The sequence below is a fragment of the Scyliorhinus canicula genome, chromosome 4, assembly GCF_902713615.1.
Source record: "Scyliorhinus canicula chromosome 4, sScyCan1.1, whole genome shotgun sequence".
Lineage (NCBI taxonomy): Eukaryota > Metazoa > Chordata > Chondrichthyes > Carcharhiniformes > Scyliorhinidae > Scyliorhinus > Scyliorhinus canicula.
The window spans coordinates 14,017,905-14,037,087 of NC_052149.1; the positions used below are offsets into that span (position 1 = coordinate 14,017,905).

Genomic DNA, 19,183 nt, shown 5'->3' on the forward strand with positions numbered 1-19,183 from the left:
GGGCGGGGGGTCCCGGCATACCGGAGTGGCGAGAACCCCTCCAGCGTCGGACCCAAAGGTGCGGACGCGCCGGAGTGGTTGGCGCCCTGCCGACCAGCGCGAACGGCCTTTGGCGCCCTGCCAGCCGGCACGAACAGCTGGCCGAAAGGCTTTCGCCGGCCGGTGTGAGTCCACGCATGCGCCGGAGCGTCAGCGGCCCCTGACATCACCCTGGCGCATGCGCGGTGGAGGGGGTCTCTTCCGCCTCCACCATGTTGGAAGCCATGGCGAAGGCGGAAGAAAAAGAGTGCCCCCACGACACAGGCCCGCCCGCCGATCGTGGGCCAGGCCACCGTGGGGGCATCCCCCTGGGGTCAGATCGGCCTGCGCCCCCCCCCCGGACCCCGGGGCCCACTCGCGCCACCTGCTCCCGCCAGCACCAGAGGTGCTCTGATTCCCGCCGGCGGGATTGGCCTGACAGCGGCAGGACTTCGGCCCATCACGGGCAGGAGAACCGCCGCGGGGGGCCTGCCGACCGGCGGGGCGTGATTCCCGCCCCCGCCGATTTCTGGGTGGCGGAGAACTCCAGCCACGGCGGGATTTACGTCGACCCCAGGCGATTCTCCGACCTTGCGGGGGGTCGGAGAATACCGCCCTAGATCTCCAAGGATTAACCGACCACGCCCTGACGTGGACCAGTACATATTTCCCCCCTCTCCAACCACACCAGAGGTGCCAACGACAGAAAGCAAACCCAAGTCTTTGCCAGGATACATGACCTGTCTGTACCTTCATAGGAGACAAGCAAGTATTCCCTAATCCCAAAATAACAAAATAGAAAAGAAAAACATGACATCCATAGTTCTAAAGAGGGTTTTTCTCACCCACAATGAGGACTTATGAAGCTACATCAACCACCTCTACACCAAACCACCTACCCACCACACTGTTGTGGCAATTGTTGACTTCTTTATTTCTTTGTGAACCTCAAGCTGTTTCTTATATTGACCGAATGACCACACAACCAGTATATTAGTTCAAAAGACAGTTTATGAACAAACACACTTGTGTTATATGCAATGATTCACGTGGCTACGCACTAAACTAGACCTAATAACTGAGATGACTTTTACTTAACTTCGGGGTGACCGGCTCTGTGCGGGAGATAAGATCTGTGTCCACGTGAGTCGGTTGGAAGTCTTCAGGTTCGTCTCGGCTGGGCTCGTCCTTCAGGTAGCGATCGTGGGTCCTTGAACTTGGCTGGTTGATATGCTGCAATTGGTCGCATACAGGCCGGTCCAAAAGACGGCGATCCATAGTGCGCAGGGCTTCTTATCCTTCAGCTCTTTCGCGCCGTTTTAGTCGGTCCTTACTTCAGATCCAGTGGATCAATAGGGTTTTGATCACCCTCATTAATCCTGGCCAATTAAGGGGCGGATACCTCGGTGGCTGGGCGGGTCTTAGCTATCATTGTCCCAGGTACGTCGGCCTTTCCAAATAAGGGGAAGTGGCGCTGGTTAGTCTGCTACTCTTGCCGTTCCTTGATTCGAGTCCTATTGTCCTGGGGGAAATGGTGATTGACTTTTAATGGGTGCAAGTTTCGGTCAGATTTTGCTTCTTTGCACAATACACAGAGGCTGTGTACTTGTCTGTGTCCAAGTTGGCCACAATTCCCATGGTCCTTTGCAGGTGGCCATTTTAGATGGCTACTCAATACTCATCGTATCTATAAATAAAGTGATGAGTACCTTCCTCAGCGCCAAAGCAAGGTTCACAGCAGGTTTTTAAAAATCAGGTAAATATCACACAACCCTCATTTTTTCGTAGAATAACACGATAACAGGCGACAAATGCCTCTGTGTTCACACATCATACACCTGTGTCAGGATAAAGGGCAATAACACAGAATCAGGATTGTAATCACAAGGGAACAAAGTTCAGGATTATTGATGAACCGCAAGATAATATTTAAAAATATTTTAAAAAAATAAATTTAGAGTATCCAATTTATTTTTTTCCAATGAAGGGGCAATTTAGCCTGGCCAATCCACCTACCCTGCACATCTTTGGGTTGAGGGGGCGAAACCCATGCAGACACGGGGAGAATGTGCAAAATCCGCATGGACAGTGACCCAGAGCCGGGATCGAACCTGGGACCTCGGCACCGAGAGGCAGTAGTGCTTACCACTGCGCCACCGTGCTGCCCTAACTGCAGGACAATATAACCGTCCATGGAACTTGGAAAGGCCAAAGCCATGACAGGATCATCGAGCAAAATCCAGGGTCCATCCAGAATTTCAACGAAGCCTTTCCACCTCCACCATGTAGTCATCCCAAAGCCCTGATAAAGAGAAACTTAGGCCCCGGCGGCTGGCGAAGACCAATTGCGTCCGCCCGCCTCTAACCCTTCTCAACAAACGCCGAGGGCAAGACAATGTAAGACCGCAGGTTGGAGTCTGCAACCAACCACAGGCCTACAAGACTGGATTCAATATGCTCCATCTAACCCAGCCCTCAAATCGAGATTGTAAAAGCATGGCAGCCAGTTCTCAAATTCTGGCAGAAATTTGACCCCAGCTCTCCTTGGGAGACCAGGCCCACGGTTACCCTTTCTCCGGCCCATCTCCCCAAATCGACCAGGATGCTCGACACACCATGCAACAGGATTGAAGAGCTGAGACCCCAACTGAGGAGACTGCCCTATCAACTGATCTGCAGGAGGGTCATCTGGGCTCGAAACATCAACAGAGTTTTTCTCTCTCCATAAAGTCTGCCAGACCTCCTGGGTTTATCCAGCATTTTCTGTTTTTATTCCATCATTACATCCGTAGGTTTGCATGCAATGCCTTTCCCAATAAAGGAAAGCATTCCATATGCTTTCTTGACCACCTTGTCCACCTGTCCTGCCACAATCACTTCCTCAACCCCTCTCATGATCTTCCTGTTTATTGCGTATTCTCTTGCTTTATTTGCCCTCCCCAAATGCATTACCTCACACTTTTCCAGATTGAATTCCATTTGCCATGTCTCTACCCACTCAGCCAAACTATTAATATCTTTCTGGAGTTGACAGCTCTTCTCTTCACTATCAACTACACAGCCAATTTTTGTGTCATCAAATTTCCTAATTCTGCCTCCCACATTTAAGTCTAAATCATTAATATATACAACAAACAGTAAGGGCTCAAACATTGAGCCTTGTGGAGCACCACTGAAAACTGTTTTCCATTCGCAAAAACATCCATCGACCCTTTGTTTCCCGTCACTGGACCAACTTTGGATCCAACCTGACCCCTTCCCATGTGTCCATTGGGATCCCACCTTTCTGACCAGTCTGTCATGTGGTACCTTGTCAAATGCCTTACTGAAACCCCTGTAGATGATATTCACTGCATTAACCTTCGCCATTGCTCCTGTTACTTCCTTAAAAACCCCTATTGAGTTAGGAAGACACGCTCTTCCCCTAACAAAACCATGTTGACTATCCCTGATCAATCCCTGCCTTTCTAAGTGACAGTCTATCCTGTCTCTCAGAATTGATTCCAATAATTTACTTTTGTAAGGGAAGGAGTCCGCCATGAGTTGTTGAGGAAAACAAACTTACTTTTATTTAACCCATCAACTATGTACACAGCGGGCAGCACGGTGGCCTAGTGGTTAGCACAACCGCCTCACGGCGCTGAGGTCCCAGGTTCGATCCCGGCTCTGGGTCACTGTCCGTGTGGAGTTTGCACATTCTCCCCGTGTCTGCGTGGGTTTCGCCCCCACAACCCAAAAAGGTGCAGAGTAGGTGGATTGGCCACGCTAAATTGCCCCTTAATTTGAAAAAATAATTGGGTAATCTAAATTTTAAAAAAAAACTATGTACACAGCTCCGGTAGTTCCCTACTGGGTCTTTTCCCGTCGGTGTAAAGGGACATTGCCTTAGTTAAGGGTGCCCGTCCCCTTATTGGGGTAGCTCGTAATCTGCGAGCTCCGCAGGTAGTGGATCATCCCTACCCCGTAAGATCCATGCGCGTTATAACATCTCTCCCCCCTCCCTCCCACAAAGTCTGAAGAATCCTCCAAAGACCATGGGGAGGGAGGGTGCCAGATGCGGTTCTGGAAGAGATATGTCAGACTCCTATTTATCGACTACAGCTCAGCCTTCAACACCATCATTCCTACGAAACTCATCTCCAAACTCCGTGGCCTTGGCCTCAGCTCCTCCCTCTGCGACTGGATCCTGAACTTTCCAACCCACAGGCCCCAATCAGTAAGGATAGGCAACAACACCACCTCCACGATCATCCTCAACATCGGTGCCCACAAGGCTGTGTCCTCAGCCCCCTACTATACTCCTTGTACACCTATGACTGTGTGGCCAAATTCCCCACCAACTCCATTTTCAAATTTGCTGATAACACCACAGTAGTGGGTCGGATTTCAAACAATGACGAGACAGAGTACAGGAATGAGATAGAGAATCTGGTGAACTGGTGCGACAACAATAATCTCTCCCTTAATGTCAACAAAACGAAGGAGATTGTCATCGACTTCAGGAAGCGTAGTGAAGGACATGCCCCTGTCTACATCAATGGGAACGAAGTAGAAAGGGTCGAGAGTTTCATGTTTTTAGGTGTCCAGATCACCAACAGCCCGTCCTGTTCCTCCCATGCTGACACTATAGTTAAGAAAATCCACCAACAACTCTACTTTCTCAGAAGACTAAGGAAATTTGGCATGTCAGCTATGACTCTCACCAACTTCTACAGATGCACCATAGAAAGCATTCTTTCTGGTTGTTTCACAGCTTGGTGTGGGTCCTGCTCTGCCCAAGACCGCAGGAAATTACAAAAGGTCGTGAATGTAGCCCAATCCATCACGCAAACCAGCCTCCCATCCATTGACTCTATCTATAATTCCCGCTGCCTCAGAAAGGCAGCCAGCATAATTAAGGAGCCCACGCACCCCGGACATACTCTCTTCCGCCTCCTTCCGTCAGGAAAATGATACCAAAGTTTGAGGTCACGTACCAACCGACTCAAGAACAGCTTCTTCCCTGCTGCCATCAGACTTTTGAATGGACCGACCTCGTATTAAGTTGATTTTTTCTCTGCACCCTAGCTATAACTGTAACATTATATTCTGCAGTCTCTCCTTCCTTCCCTATGTACGGTATGTGTTGTCTGTATAGCATGCAAGAAACAATACTTTTCAGTGTACATGTGACAATAATCAAATCAAATCAAATCAAATTCAGATCAGATATTGAAGAAGAAGTGCTGCCGTGGCTTAATCAGGTGGCAGATGCGGTTTTGGAAGAGATTTCCAAGGACGAGATACTTTGGAAAGAAGACCTGGACCGAAGGCCGTGGAGCTTTTTTTAATACCACGGTTGGCTCACGGTTGTCCATGACAGGATTGGTGGAAGTGATCGCCGCACAAATCTTGTGGAGACAAAGTCCCGTCTTCACATTGAGGATACCCTCCATCGTGTTGTGTGGCACTACCATTGTGTTCATGGGATTGACTTCGAACAGATCTAGGAACTCAAGACTGGGCGGGGCGGGGCTCGGTGATTGACAGGCTGGGGGCGGGGCTCGGTGATTGACAGGCCTGGGGCGGGGCTCGGTGATTGACATGCCGGGGGCGGGGCTCGATGATTGACAGGCCGGGGGCGGGGCTCGGTGATTGACAGGCCGGGCTGAGTCAGTGGCAGGCTGGGTCGAGGCGGGGCGGGGCTCGGTGATTGACAGGCCGGGATGGAGCGGTCCGGGCGGGCAGGGCTCGTTGATTGACAGCCCGGGGGCCGGGCTCGATGATTGACAGGCCGGGGGCGGGGCTCGTTGATTGACAGCCCGGGGGCGGGGCTCGTTGATTGACAGCCCGGGGGCCGGGCTCGATGATTGACAGGCCGGGGGCGGGGCTCGGTGTTTGACAGGCCGGGGCGGGGCTCGGTGATTGACAGACGGGGGGCGGCGCCGGGCTGAGTCAGTGGCAGGCTGTGGCTCGGCGGGGCGGGGCTCGATGATTGACAGGCCGGGGGCGGTGCTCGGTGATTGACAGGCGGGGGGCGGCGCCGGGCTGAGTCAGTGGCAGGCGCTCATCTGAGGGAGGTCGCGGAGCGGGTGAGTGTGAACCAGGGAGCGGGGCTGCAGTCCGACCCCCAGTTTTCAGGCCCAGTCCCTCACTGTGCCCTCGGGTGGAGTGAGGGATGCAGCCTGTGTGGGAGTGAGAAGGCTCCGGGAGAGGCGGCGGCCCGGTGAGGATGCGGGGCCGGCCATCGGCCTGATGCTGACAGAAGCCGGACTCGGCCCATTTGGAGCCGGGAGCTCGAGTCCGCGCCCCCTCCCCGTACCCAAGCCACCCTCAGAGCCGATAAATGCAGTCAGTGCTAACCGTGCCCATGGACAGACAGACAGACACTGATCACCCGGCACAGGAGACCATTCAGCCCATCGCTCCTGTGCTGTCCCTCTGAAGGACCCCCATTGCCATAGCCCCTCCCTGTGCCATCTCCCCCCCACCCTGTGCCATCTCCCCCCCACCCTGTGCCATCTCCCCCCCACCCTGTGCCATCTCCCCCCCACCCTGTGCCATCTCCCCCCCACCCTGTGCCATCTCCCCCCCACCCTGTGCCATCTCCCCCCCACCCTGTGCCATCTCCCCCCACCCTGTGCCATCTCCCCCCCACCCTGTGTCATCTCCCCCCACCCTGTGCCATCTCCCCCCACCCTGTGCCATCTTCCCCCCACCCTGTGCCATCTCCCCCCCACCCTGTGCCATCTCCCCCCACCCTGTGCCATCTCCCCCCACCCTGTGCCATCTCCCCCCACCCTGTGCCATCTCCCCCCACCCTGTGCCAGCTCCCCCACCCTGTGCCATCTCCCCCACCCTGTGCCATCTCCCCCCACCCTGTGCCATCTCCCCCCACCCTGTGCCATCTCCCCCTGTGCCATCTCCCCCGTGCCATCTCCCCCCACCCTGTGCCATCTCCCCGTGCCATCTCCCCCCACCCTGTGCCATCTCCCCCTGTGCCATCTCCCCCTGTGCCATCTCCCCCTGTGCCATCTCCCCCTGTGCCATCTCCCCCTGTGCCATCTCCCCCTGTGCCATCTCCCCCTGTGCCACCTCCCCCTTGTGCCACCTCCCCCTTGTGCCATCTCCCCCTTGTGCCATCTTCCCCCCTGTGCCATCTCTCCCCCCCTGTGCCATCTCTCTCTCCCCCCCCCCCCCCCCCACCCCCACCCCCACCCTGTGAGGTCTTGAGATCATTTGTCCAATGATCATTGAATTCTGAAAGAAGTGAGACCCAGCACATGCCAGGTTAAGTTTTCAGTGCTGGATAGACTACTTGGCAGTAACTAAGACTTGTGCTATTAAATGTTTGCTGACATTTGAATGCACCAGCCCTAAGTTTTTCTGGTGCGTTTAATGGTGAGTAGGTTTAACCCGCGGAGTGCAGGTGCATCGAAGCTTGTGGCGAGGCAGGGCAAATCGACCGGCAACTTCTGAATTTCTACATTTAACTGTATGTGTGGAGCCGTTGGAAGTTTGTCCAATTTAGCGCCATGATAATAGTTTTGCTAATAGCCTCACAGTTATTCTTAACACGCAGTCCCAAGTCCATATCTAAAACGTTTCTGCACTATTTCTGTTTCTGTCGGTTTACAGGTGCAATATACCATAGACAATCAGTTGGTCGGACTGTAAATAGTTCCATCTGAAACCAAAATAACCTGCCATTTTTGTCGATCATGCAAGCACCATCAATATGGGGTTTAACATTTCCGATACCCATATCAGACTCACCTGGCTGATAAATACTTTGTGTAATTTTAAATTCAGTCAAGGATTGTAAAGAGGAATGATTCTGCTAATGATAAGAAGTTTGACCGATGTATCTTGGAGCCCGAGCCTTCAGTCAGTTTACAATTTCCTTTTTCCTTTCAACATAGCGGCACTTGGAAGTCACCAAGGTTGAGAAGAGTAGGCTTGATCGATTAGGTGGGATTAATTATTTGTTCATTCTGGGGGTATTGGACACCCTGACCAGGGAAACAGTTATTGTCTTCTCTCTAGTCGCCCTTGAGAAGGTAATGGCCGGCCTTGAACTGCTTGGCGGGCCTTGAACTGCTGCAGTCCATGTGGTCAAGACCCTCCTACAGTTCCAGAGTTCCAGAATTTTGCCTAAGCAGCAGTGTGTGTTCAGGAAGGGACGGTTGTGACTTGGATGAATAGGAAACTTGCTACCAAAGGAAGTAGTTGAAGTGAATAATATAGATGGATTTAAGGGGGAGCTAGACAAGGATTTGAGGGGGAGGGGTTACAGGAGATTCAGATGAAGAAAGAGGGACAGAGGCTCAAGTGGGACATAAACGCCACATGGCCTGTGCTGTGTACCGCATGTGATCCGGTGGTTTTCCCTTGTGCCTGCTACCCTTGTCATTCTAGATGGAGGTCATGCGTTTCAGAGATGACTTAGTGACAAGGTTGAGCTTTGCAAGTGTCAGGGTTGGAGGAATGATTAAGAAATGGCAGGCTAAATTCCTATTAGGTGACACATTTGAGGGAGTGAAAATAAAAAGGAGAGGACTGGAATGTTCAGAAGAGATTATTGGCGGTTTAAGAGGAACAAGGAGCAAAATTTCAATGGAGTGTGGATCAGTGGAAATGTTATTCTTGAACCGCTGATTATCGGAGAAGTCAGCACTTTGTTATCTTTGCTAGTTCCGCTCCCCATCCCATCCTTTCCCTTCCCACCTCTCATTTCTAGTGAAGGTGTTGACTCATTCTGGGGTACAGGTCCATGGGTGGCAGCAGACTTATGCGATTTCACCCTCTCAACCAGGGCAGTGAGCAGTGGCGGGTCATCAGCTGATTCTAAGGGATTGCTCGCCACCAAGGACAATTGGAAATCGTGGACCCTGTGGGGATTTTGATGATATGGCATTTATACTCAGCCGAGATCAGGAAGCAGATCTGTGCCTAGCTCAGTAGCACACAAGTGCGTCACCTAATCTGCCCTGGGAGGAAGCTACTGTTCATTTCCTTGTGTGACTACACAGTGGTTTAACATTTGGAATGCCACTACTGTAGATTTATCGGGGCCTGCCTATGTTGTGCCACCTAATTGTTTATCCTCTTCAACTATAATCACGATCTGCCACTGAAATAATGATTCTGCCTGGGAGGGGAGGACCCTCAACTCTGAGAGCCTATTAAATTAGCGCTGGTGAAGCAATGGTAACTGGCGTAAGAGATTTTATTTTTTCAGCTCAATTTTGCAAACAAAGGATGGAATTACGTTGCAATATTAGCATCAGTGTTAAGTGGCTCCAAAATTGCATCATGCAATAATAGTAATCTTTTATTGTCACAAGTAATGACTTACTGTGAAAAGCCCCTAAGTCGCCACATTCCGCCGCCTGTCCAGGTAAGCTGGTACAGGAATTTAACCCGCGCTGCTGGCCTTGTTCTGCATTACTAACCAGCTGTCTAGCCCATTGAGCAAAACCAGCCCAGTATGAAAGCTGCATAGTTGACTATTGGACTTTAGCTGTAGCGAGAGACCCCTCTGACTCACCACTTGTTCTTGTCAGTCCGTTGTGCATCCTTGTCTCTTTGCAATCCTCTCAGGACTCCGCATTCTTCCTGCCCTTCGCACAGCCTCCTCTCCCATTTACTCCATCGTACCTTCAACCGTTTGGGCCTTAAGTTCCTCACACGATGCTCCACCTCTCCTCTTAAGCACCTTCGAAAAACTTACCTTCTAACCAAGCTTTTCATCAACTGCCCTGGTCCCCCTCTGACTCCATGTCTATTTTTGTTGTGCAATGTCCCTCTGAAGAGCCTTGGAATGTCATTGTCGTCGTCTCTCTCTCTCTCTCTCTTTCCCCCCCCCCCAACTTTGTTGAAGGCGTTATACAAGTACAAGTCAGATATTGTGTTCATAGAATCATGGAAACCCTCCAGTGCAGAAGGAGGCCATTCGGCCCATCGAGTCTACGCTGACCCTTTGAAAAATGATATCGGTCTCGCAAACATTCAAAGACTAGCTTTGTTTTGATGATCAACTAGACCCTCCTTTATGGAGTGACAGATGTCAGTTTTCTGCGTGCTGGATTGCAGACTGGAAAGTTGCAGTAAGAGCGCCCGCTTCTGATTCTAAATAGAAAAAGGTGACCCCAAAATTGTGGGGAGCGGGTGGGAAAGTCGGAGTTGAAGCCCGAGATCGGCCATGATCTTATTGAAAGGCGGAGCAGGCTTGACAGGCTGTATGGTCCTTTCCTTGCATTCTTGAGTCCAAGTCACGTCGCAGCTACTGAACTGCTTTCGAAGCCCATTGCCTTTCATCCCAGTGCAGGGTCCTTCCCCTACCTGCATCCCTCTCCTTGATAACTGTCTGAGGCCCACCCAGTCTGTCAGCATTCTTGGTGTCGTGTTTGAACACAAAATAAACTTCTGACCCCATATTCAGGCCACCACTAAAGCTGCCTATCTCTACCTCTGATACATCACTCGATTCTGCCACTGCGTTCATCTGATATCATGCCTTTTTTGCACATAGACTTGGCTGTCCCGTGGCTGCCTGTGTCCTTAACTTGCACCAAATCCCATACACCCGTGTCACCCCAGTGCTTGTTGCCTTCCAGTTAAGCAACGCTGGGATCTTTAAATTCAGATTCTTGCTTTCAAACTCCACACCCCTTCATGGCCTTGCCCTTGTTATCTCTGTCATCCCTTCCAGCCCCATAGTGCTCCGTGCTCCTCTGTATGCTTGCGTATCCCCAATTTTCACTGCTCCACCATTGGTGACAGTGCCTTCCGCTGCCAAAGCTCTTGGCTCTGGAATCTCCTCCGTAAATGTTGGGCCTGTTTAGCTCAGTGGGCTAGACAGCTGGTTTGTAATGCAGAACAAAGCCAGCAGTGCAGGTTCAATTCCGTACTGGCTTACCACAGGCGCTGTAATATGGCGACTAGGGGCTTTTCACAGTAACTTCATACTTGTGACAATAAAAGATTATCATAATCTACCCCTATTTCCACCTTTTAAGATGCTCTTTAAAACCTACCTCTTAAAAATTGACCACCTACCGTAATGAGGCTCAATGTCCAATCTTTCTTCGCACTCCAGTGAAGCAGCTTGAGATGTTTTTTTATATTAATAGGCCATGTAAATATGTTGATGTTGATGAAGTGTAGGTGCTGTTTTGTGCGCAGTCAGGCAACTAATCTGCACACATGGTTCCACAAACACCAAATGCAGTAGTCGACTAGCTGATCTGTTGTGTTTTACCCTATCCTTGGAAAGCTGATGCGCAGAGTGGACAGGGCGAACCCTTAATCCATGTCATTGCTTGCTCCAAAAACAACCAACTCAAATTGAAGCCAATGCATGGTCGCCACAAGAGAGACCTACAAGATCCAAGCTGACAAGAAAAGGCATTGCACCTTGTCCTGGGCTTGATCTGAGACAAAAGGCTGAGAAGCGGGAACTAAACTGTTTTTAGTGATGTTGAGTGAAGGTTACATGTTAGTCAGCACACTGGGAGAACTTCTGCCATTTGAGAATGTGAATTTAGACATAGACATAGAACATACAGTGCAGAAGGAGGCCATTCGAGTCAGCACCAACCCACTTCAGCCCTCCCTTCCACCCTATCCTCCTAACCCAATAACCCCTAACCTTTTTTTGGACACTAAGGGCAATTTAGTCTGGCCAATCCACCTAACCTGCACGTCTTTGGACTGTGGGAGGAAACCGGAGCACCCGGAGGAAACCCACGCAGATATGGGGAGAACGTGCAAACTCCGCACAGACAGTGACCCAGCAGGGAATCGAACCTGAGACCCTGGTGCTGTGAAGCCACAGTGCTAACCACTATGCTGCCATGCTAGATTTGGCTTTGTAACCCTGTGGTTTAGTTTTGCACTATGAGTGTATAGGAACAAGTGGGTGTGAAGATAGTCTATTATAGCAGCATGGCAGTTCTGAAGAATCAAGCTTCGCAAGATCAGTTTGGAGGAAGAAAAGCGATCTTATCGCATCCTCCTGGATTATATGCCTTGCCTTTCCCTTTTCCACCCACACAGGCACAAAGATTAACGTCAAAGGTGCTCGCTTCTGGCAGTGCAGAACTGTACTGGAACGTCAGCCTAAATCTCATGCTCCGGTGATTCAGTGCTCAAGTCTCCCCAACTTTCTGACTGAGGCAGTAGTGGATCCAGCTAATTCAATCTGACATTGCAACTGAATCAAATGTCTCCCTTCGCTTTATCTTTGTTCTTTTAAATGGATTTTCAGTCGACAGCTTTTGCCAGGACAGCTGTTAAGCTATATCTATATTTTTACGAGCAGGATACGGTCATACAGCCTCAAAAGCCTATTGGGCCATTCAGTCAGATCATAGCTGATCCTTAATATCTTTACCTAATAAGGTTAGGCAGCAATTCTGTTCTCCGGTTGAATATAGAATCAATTTTGGGACATATTCATCAAATCACGAACATTCCAGCTTGCTGGAATAATTGTCCACATTTTGGGTTTTATCCATTTTCTTTTTCAACCTTTATCCACTTAAAAACTGCTACAGCTTCAGTTTATGCCATTATTTCTGGTGCAATGTTCCCATGTTCAAACAACCCTCTGCATCATCTGCCCTCCTTCGCTGATGAATTTATGTCCACTGGTTTCTCACTCTCTGACCACAGTGTTCTCCACCCCCCGCCCTCCCCTGCTTTTCACCTTGTGAAAGCCTCTTCAACTAGCTTATTGATCTCGTTCCTGTGAAACAAACCTTGCAGTGCATAGTCGGGAGTCTTCCTGCCCGTGTTGCTCAGAAATATTAATCGGAAGAGGAGTAGGCAGTTTAGGCCCTCCATCCAGCCAGCCCCTTGTGGAGTTGTTATTGATGTCCACCAGCTTTCATAAGACTAGGCGAGCACATCTGCACACCCATCGGTTGCTGACTAATACATAAGAACATAAGAACTAGGAGCAGGAGTAGGCCACCTGGCCCCTCGAGCCTGCTCCGCCATTCAATGAGATCATGGCTGATCTTTTGTGGACTCAGCTCCACTTTCCGGCCCGAACACCATAACCCTTAATCCCTTTTTTCTTCAAAAAACTATCTATCTTTACCTTAAAAACATTTAATGAAGGAGCCTCAACTGCTTCACTGGGCAAGGAATTCCATAGATTCACAACCCTTTGGGTGAAGAAGTTCCTCCTGGACTCAGTCCTAAATCTACTTCCCCTTATTTTGAGGCTATGCCCCCTAGTTCTGCTTTCACCCGCCAGTGGAAACAACCTGCCCGCATCTATCCTATCTATTCCCTTCATAATTTTATATGTTTCTATAAGATCCCCCCTCATCCTTCTAAATTCCAACGAGTACAGTTCCAGTCTACTCAACCTCTCCTTGTAATCCAACCCCTTCAGTTCTGGGATTAACCTCGTGAATCTCCTCTGCACACCCTCCAGTGTCAGTTCATCCTTTCTCAAGTAAGGAGACCAAAACTGAACACAATACTCCAGGTGTGGCCTCACTAACACCTTATACAATTGCAGCATAACCTCCCTAGTCTTAAACTCCATCCCTCTAGCAATGAAGGACAAAATTCCATTTGCCTTCTTAATCACCTGTTGCACCTGTAAACCAACTTTCTGTGACTCATGCACTAGCACACCCAGGTCTCTCTGCACAGCAGCATGCTTTAGTATTTTGTTGTTTAAATAATAATCCCGTTTGCTGTTATTCCTACCAAAATGGATAACCTCACATTTGTCAACATTATATTCCATTTACCAGACCCTAGCCCATTCACTTAACCTATCCAAATCCCTCTGCAGACTTCCAGTATCCTCTGCACTTTTCGCTTTACCACTCATCTTAGTGTCATCTGCAAACTTGGACACATTGCCCTTGGTCCCCAACTCCAAATCATCTATATAGATTGTGAACAATTGTGGGCCCAACACGGATCCCCGAGGGACACCACTATCTACTGATCGCCAACCAATAAAGCACCCATTAATCCCCACTCTTTGCTTTCTATTAATTAACCAATCCTCTATCCATGCTACTACTTTACCCTTAATGCCATGCATCTTTATCTTATGCAGCAGCCTTTTGTGTGGCACCTTGTCAAAAGCTTTCTGGAAATCCAGATATACCACATCCATTGGCTCCCCGTTATCCACTGCACTGGTAATGTCCTCAAAAAATTCCACTAAATTAGTTAGGCATGACCTGCCCTTTATGAACCCATGCTGCGTCTGCCCAATGGGACAATTTTTATTTAGATGCCTCGCTATTTCTTCCTTGATGATAGATTCCAGCATATTCCCTACTACCGACGTTAAGCTCACTGGCCTATAATTTCCTGCTCTCTGCCTCTCTCTGCCTACCTTTTACAGTGCAGAAGGAGGCCATTCAGCCATCGAGTCTGCACTGGCTCTCTGAAAGCACATTCTACCTAACCACGCTCCCTGTAACCTTGCACGTTATTGCTTTTCAGATAGCAATCTAATTTCAAGGCTGGACTTCTCCAACGCTTCCCTGGCTGATCTCTACCCTCCATAAACCACATCATCCAGCACTGTGACTTGTTTCCTCACACCAGGACCGAGCGCTCATCGTTTCGGACTTGGTAAGTTCCACTGGCTTCTATATCCCCATTTTTTATTTAAATAAAAGGTGATGTGAAGGTCTTTGTCTGTTCCTTTGCAGTTTGATAGCAAAATGAGATTACTTGGCAGCACGGTAGCATGGTGGTTAGCATAAATGCTTCACAGCTCCAGGGTCCCAGGTTCGGTTCCCGGCTGGGTCACTGTCTGTGCGGAGTCTGCACGTCCTCCCCGTGTGTGCGTGGGTTTCCTCCGGGTGCTCCGGTTTCCTCCCACCGTCCAAAGATGTGCGGGTTAGGTGGATTGGCCATGCTAAATTGCCCGTAGTGTCCTAAAAAGTAAGGTTAAGAGGGGGGGGCTGTTGGGTTACGGGTATAGGGTGGTTACGTGGGTTTGAGTAGGGTGATCATTGCTCGGCACAACATCGAGCCGTACTGTACTGTACTGTTCTATCTATATCTATTTGTAGGTTTTTCATTTTTCATGCCATGTGGGTGTCACTGGCAAGGCCAGCATTTCTTGCTCATCCCTAGTTGTCCTTGAACCGTGTGCCAGGCCATTTCAGAGGGCAGATAAGAGTCGATCACATTGCTGTGGGTCTGGAGTCACGTTTAGGTAGGGCCAGACCGGGTAGCCAGTCTCTGTAGTGCAGTGGTTTTCATGTTCGCCTCACATGCGTACGGTCCCGGTACAAAACCAGGCAGAAACATTAAACAAAGAGGAGGAGTGAGCCACAAAGCTGCCTGTTATTTATCATAGAATCATAGAATTTACAGTGCAGAAGGAGGCCATTCGGCCCATCAAGTCTGCACCGTCTCTTGGAAAGAGCACCCTACCCAAGCCCACACCACCCTATCCCCATAACCCAGTAACCCCACTCAACCAACACTAAGGGCAATTTATTATTGCCAATCCACCTAACCTGCACATCTTTGGACTGTGGGAGGAAACCGGAGCACCCGGAGGAAACCCACGCACACGGGGAGAACGTGCGGACTCCGCACAGACAGTGACCCAGTCGGGAATCGAACCTGGGACCCTGGAGCTGTGAAGCAATTGTGCTAACCACTACTTACTAACACAAGTAAAAGCTGGGGACCGTGCGACTGTTCAGAGCAGATGACTCATGGGACTGTTTGTGAATTGATGTTTGAAACCTTTGGGCAGCACTGTGGTTAGCACAGTTGCTTCACAGCTCCAGTGTCCCAGGTTCGATTCCTGGCTTGGGTCGCTGGCTGTGTGGAGTCTGCATGTTCTCCCCGTGTCTGCGTGGGTTTCCTCCGGGTGCTGCGGTTTCCTCCCACAGTCCAAAGATGTGCAGGTTATCATAGAACAGTACAGCACAGAAAAGGCCCTTCGGCCCTCGATGTTGTGCCGAGCATTGTCCGAAATCAAGATCAAGCTATCGTGTTCCTCTTGACAAGACACTTAACCTCTTTTGTGAACCATGGTTCCCTCACACGGCCATTTTCTCCCTGCCTGACAGGGACATACCTATCAAGGACACACAGTACAGTATTTGTTCCTTGAACAAGCTCCACTTTTCATTTGTGCCTTTCCCTGACAGTTTCTGTTCCCATCTTATGTTCCCTAATTCTTGCCTAATCACATCATAATTACCCCTCCCCCAATTATAAACATGGCCCTGCCGAACGGCCCTATCCCTCTCCATTGCAATAGTGAAAGACACCGAATTGTGGTCACTCAGGACATCCAGGAATAAATCTTCACCGTAAACAACTTTCAAATCGCGTCCCTCTCCCACCAAATTCACAAGTGGAGGATGGATTTAAAAACAGTGGCTCTCTCTCCCTCCACCTCTCTCTTTGTCTCTCTCTCTCTCTCCCTCTCTCCCTCCACCCTTTCTTTGTCTCTCTCTCTCTCTATCTCTCTCCCTCCTCCCTCTCTTTGTCTCTCTCTCTCTCTCTTTCCAGTGTACAGATTTAGGAACTTTTAATTCAAAAATTCGACAGTACGTTACTGACCTTGAACCATTTCTTTGGTCACTGGTGCAATTACAGTGTGTTGCATGCACAGCAAGATCCCAGGAGGCGCTCTCTCTCCCCGTTTCCCTCATTCTCCCTCTTTTCCTACAGCTCTCCCTATTTCTCCCTACAACAGCCCAGCACCCCCAGCCTCCTAGTTACACAATCTCTGAGCAACATCCACACACACACATACACACATAAATATTACCGTGGATTGGCTATGCTAAATTGCCCTTGGTGTCCAAAAACGGTTAGGTGGGGTTACGAGGATAATAGGGATAGGATGGAGGCGTGTGGCTTGGGTGGGGTGCTCTTTCCAAGGGCCGGTGCGGACTTGATGGGCCGAATGGCCTCCTTCTGCACTGTAAATTATGTGATTCTGTGGGTACGGATGGCAGATGTCCTTGAAGGACTTTTGTGAATCAAATTAATTTTTACATCAATCGATGAAAGTTATCATCATCACTGAGACTAACCTTATCTTCCAGATTCACAAGCTGCCTTGCTGGGATTCAAACCCATGTCCCCGGAGCATTAAACTGGGCATCTGGATTACTAGTCCCGTGACATTACCACTCTGCCATTAATTCTCTTGCGTACCTTTGCACAAGCGTATTAGAATTGGTCGCTTTCTGCTTCATTGATGCAAACTTTGTTCTGTGAATCTAGATTCTAGGCTGTGACATTTTTCTGAAGCAAAGTAAGAACATCTTAAAAAGAAAAACAGAGGGCAGCATGGTGGCACAGTGGTTAGCACTGGGACTACGGCACCGAGGACCCAGGTTCGAATCCCGGCCCTGGGCCACTGACCGTGTGGAGTTTGCACATTCTCCCCGTGTCTGCGTGGGTTTCACCCCCACAACCCAAAGATGTGCAGGGTAGGTGGATTGACCATACTAAATTGCTCCTCAATTGGAAAAAACTAATTGGGCACTCTAAATTTAAAACAAAAACAGCTTCATGATGATGTTTATGTTATAGAATCTCAAAAGCTGCATTGGCTTAAATGTGATATTTAAAACCAAAAATAAGCCCACTGACAATACTCATTGGTTTAAAGTTGGTGCAGTATCCTGTATGGTGTTGGATCATTTGTGAAGCAATTCTTTTTGATCTTTTAAGAAACTGCAGGAGGTGGTGGCCTCGCTGCTAGCTGGTTCGCATCGAGTGGAATGCAATTATTTCAGCCACAAGGTATTGCGATTTGCTGAAATCTCTGCTGCCTTTTAACAGGCAGCTGTATCCTTCTCAGAATAGCACTATTTATTTAACTGCAGTTGTTTCCACTGTTGTGTAAGTAGCACTGAATCCGGAGCCTGCAGGAGGGTGTTGCTGTGAAGATGTCGCATCTCGCTGGTGACTGCATACATTTGGAATCAGTGGGCGAAGTAACGAAAGACGAACTGATTGAGAAATCTCATGTAAGTCGCACCTTTAGCTTAAGTCGTCTTCTGATTTCGGGAACAATTAATTTCTCCGTCACCCCAACCCCCACCCACCTGCCCTCCAACACCAGCAAATGTATTTTTCTTTTGCTGATGGTTCGCACTTCCCTTGCGAAGATATGGGGCCCTTGCTGCCAAGAAATCTGCTCGAGTCCTCTTCCACTATGTTGTATGGAGGGCAATGAGCAGTTCCGCTGTAGGAGAGTCTGCTCCTCGCCACACCTGGACTCCTCGCACTGTGACTCACTGATCAGCACTCGGGATTAATGCGGACCCTCCCAGCTGTCCATTGGAAAGTTGCGCTGAGCCAGCGACAGCATGCAAATGGTGACTTGCTTTATAACATTGCGAAAACGTCAAAGCAGCATATGGATTCATTGATAGTCAAATCTACAAGCACAGTAGTCCGCAAAATAAATCTGCTGTGAATGAGATTCCTGGTAGAGTGTAGGTTCACCGATTTCTCTTCCAGACACTCCTGCTGAAGTGGGATAATTCGAATTAAGAAAGCACCTTCCAGAACCTCAGATTGCAGTGTTTTGCTCCAATGAAATGTGGTCACTATTGTAATGTAGGAAAGGCGGTAGCCAATTTGTGCACAGCAAGGACCATGTTATTGGATGAAGGGTAAATACTAGGGAGAACTCTGCTACTTTTATTGGAAAAGTGCCAACTATACCATCATTCATGGCCATCAAAGTGAGGGCCTTGATTCAGCGTCTCATCCAATAGACAGCACACCTGACAGTGTAGCACTCCCTCAGTACTGCATTGATTGCTGCCCTAGGTTTTATGCTCCAGTCCAATCCGGAGTGTGAAGTGAGACTGCTGAAGACTGAGCCAGAACTCAGCATGTTTGAATATTATTTCAGCTCATTGCCCATGGAAAGGAGATCTAGGAGTTGGAATGTCTGAGATCTCCTGAGAAGACCGATCGTTTGTTTTTTTGCTTCCTTTGTTTTTCTGGCACGGTTAAGACCATGAATTTTGGGCAGCACGGTGGCGCAGTGGGTTAGCCCTGCTGCCTCACGGCGCCGAGGTCTCAGGTTCGATCCCGGGGTCACTGTCCGTGTGGAGTTTGCACATTCTCCCCGTGTCTGCGTGGGTTCCCCCCCCCCCCCCCCCCCCCCCCCCCCCCCCCAACCCAAAGATGTGCA

The 19,183-nt window shown here is 49.5% G+C and overlaps 1 protein-coding gene across 5 annotated transcripts in view; it reads left to right on the forward strand.

The window, feature by feature from the left end:
* Window positions 1-6,026: 6,026 nt before the first annotated feature.
* Window positions 6,027-19,183, forward strand: part of usp33 (ubiquitin specific peptidase 33) — a 79,552-nt gene continuing 66,395 nt past the window's right edge. For 3 of the 5 annotated variants that reach the window (XM_038793748.1, XM_038793752.1, XM_038793753.1), the window contains exons 1-3: window positions 6,027-6,089; window positions 14,485-14,616; window positions 17,883-18,002. In XM_038793748.1, coding sequence (XP_038649676.1) covers window positions 17,922-18,002 — 81 coding nt within the window. In that variant the 5' untranslated portion in view covers window positions 6,027-6,089; window positions 14,485-14,616; window positions 17,883-17,921. Of the gene's footprint in view, window positions 6,090-14,484; window positions 14,617-17,703; window positions 17,776-17,858; window positions 18,003-19,183 lie in introns of all 5 variants that reach the window. The other 2 variants (XM_038793751.1, XM_038793749.1) reach the window with 2 other exon arrangements.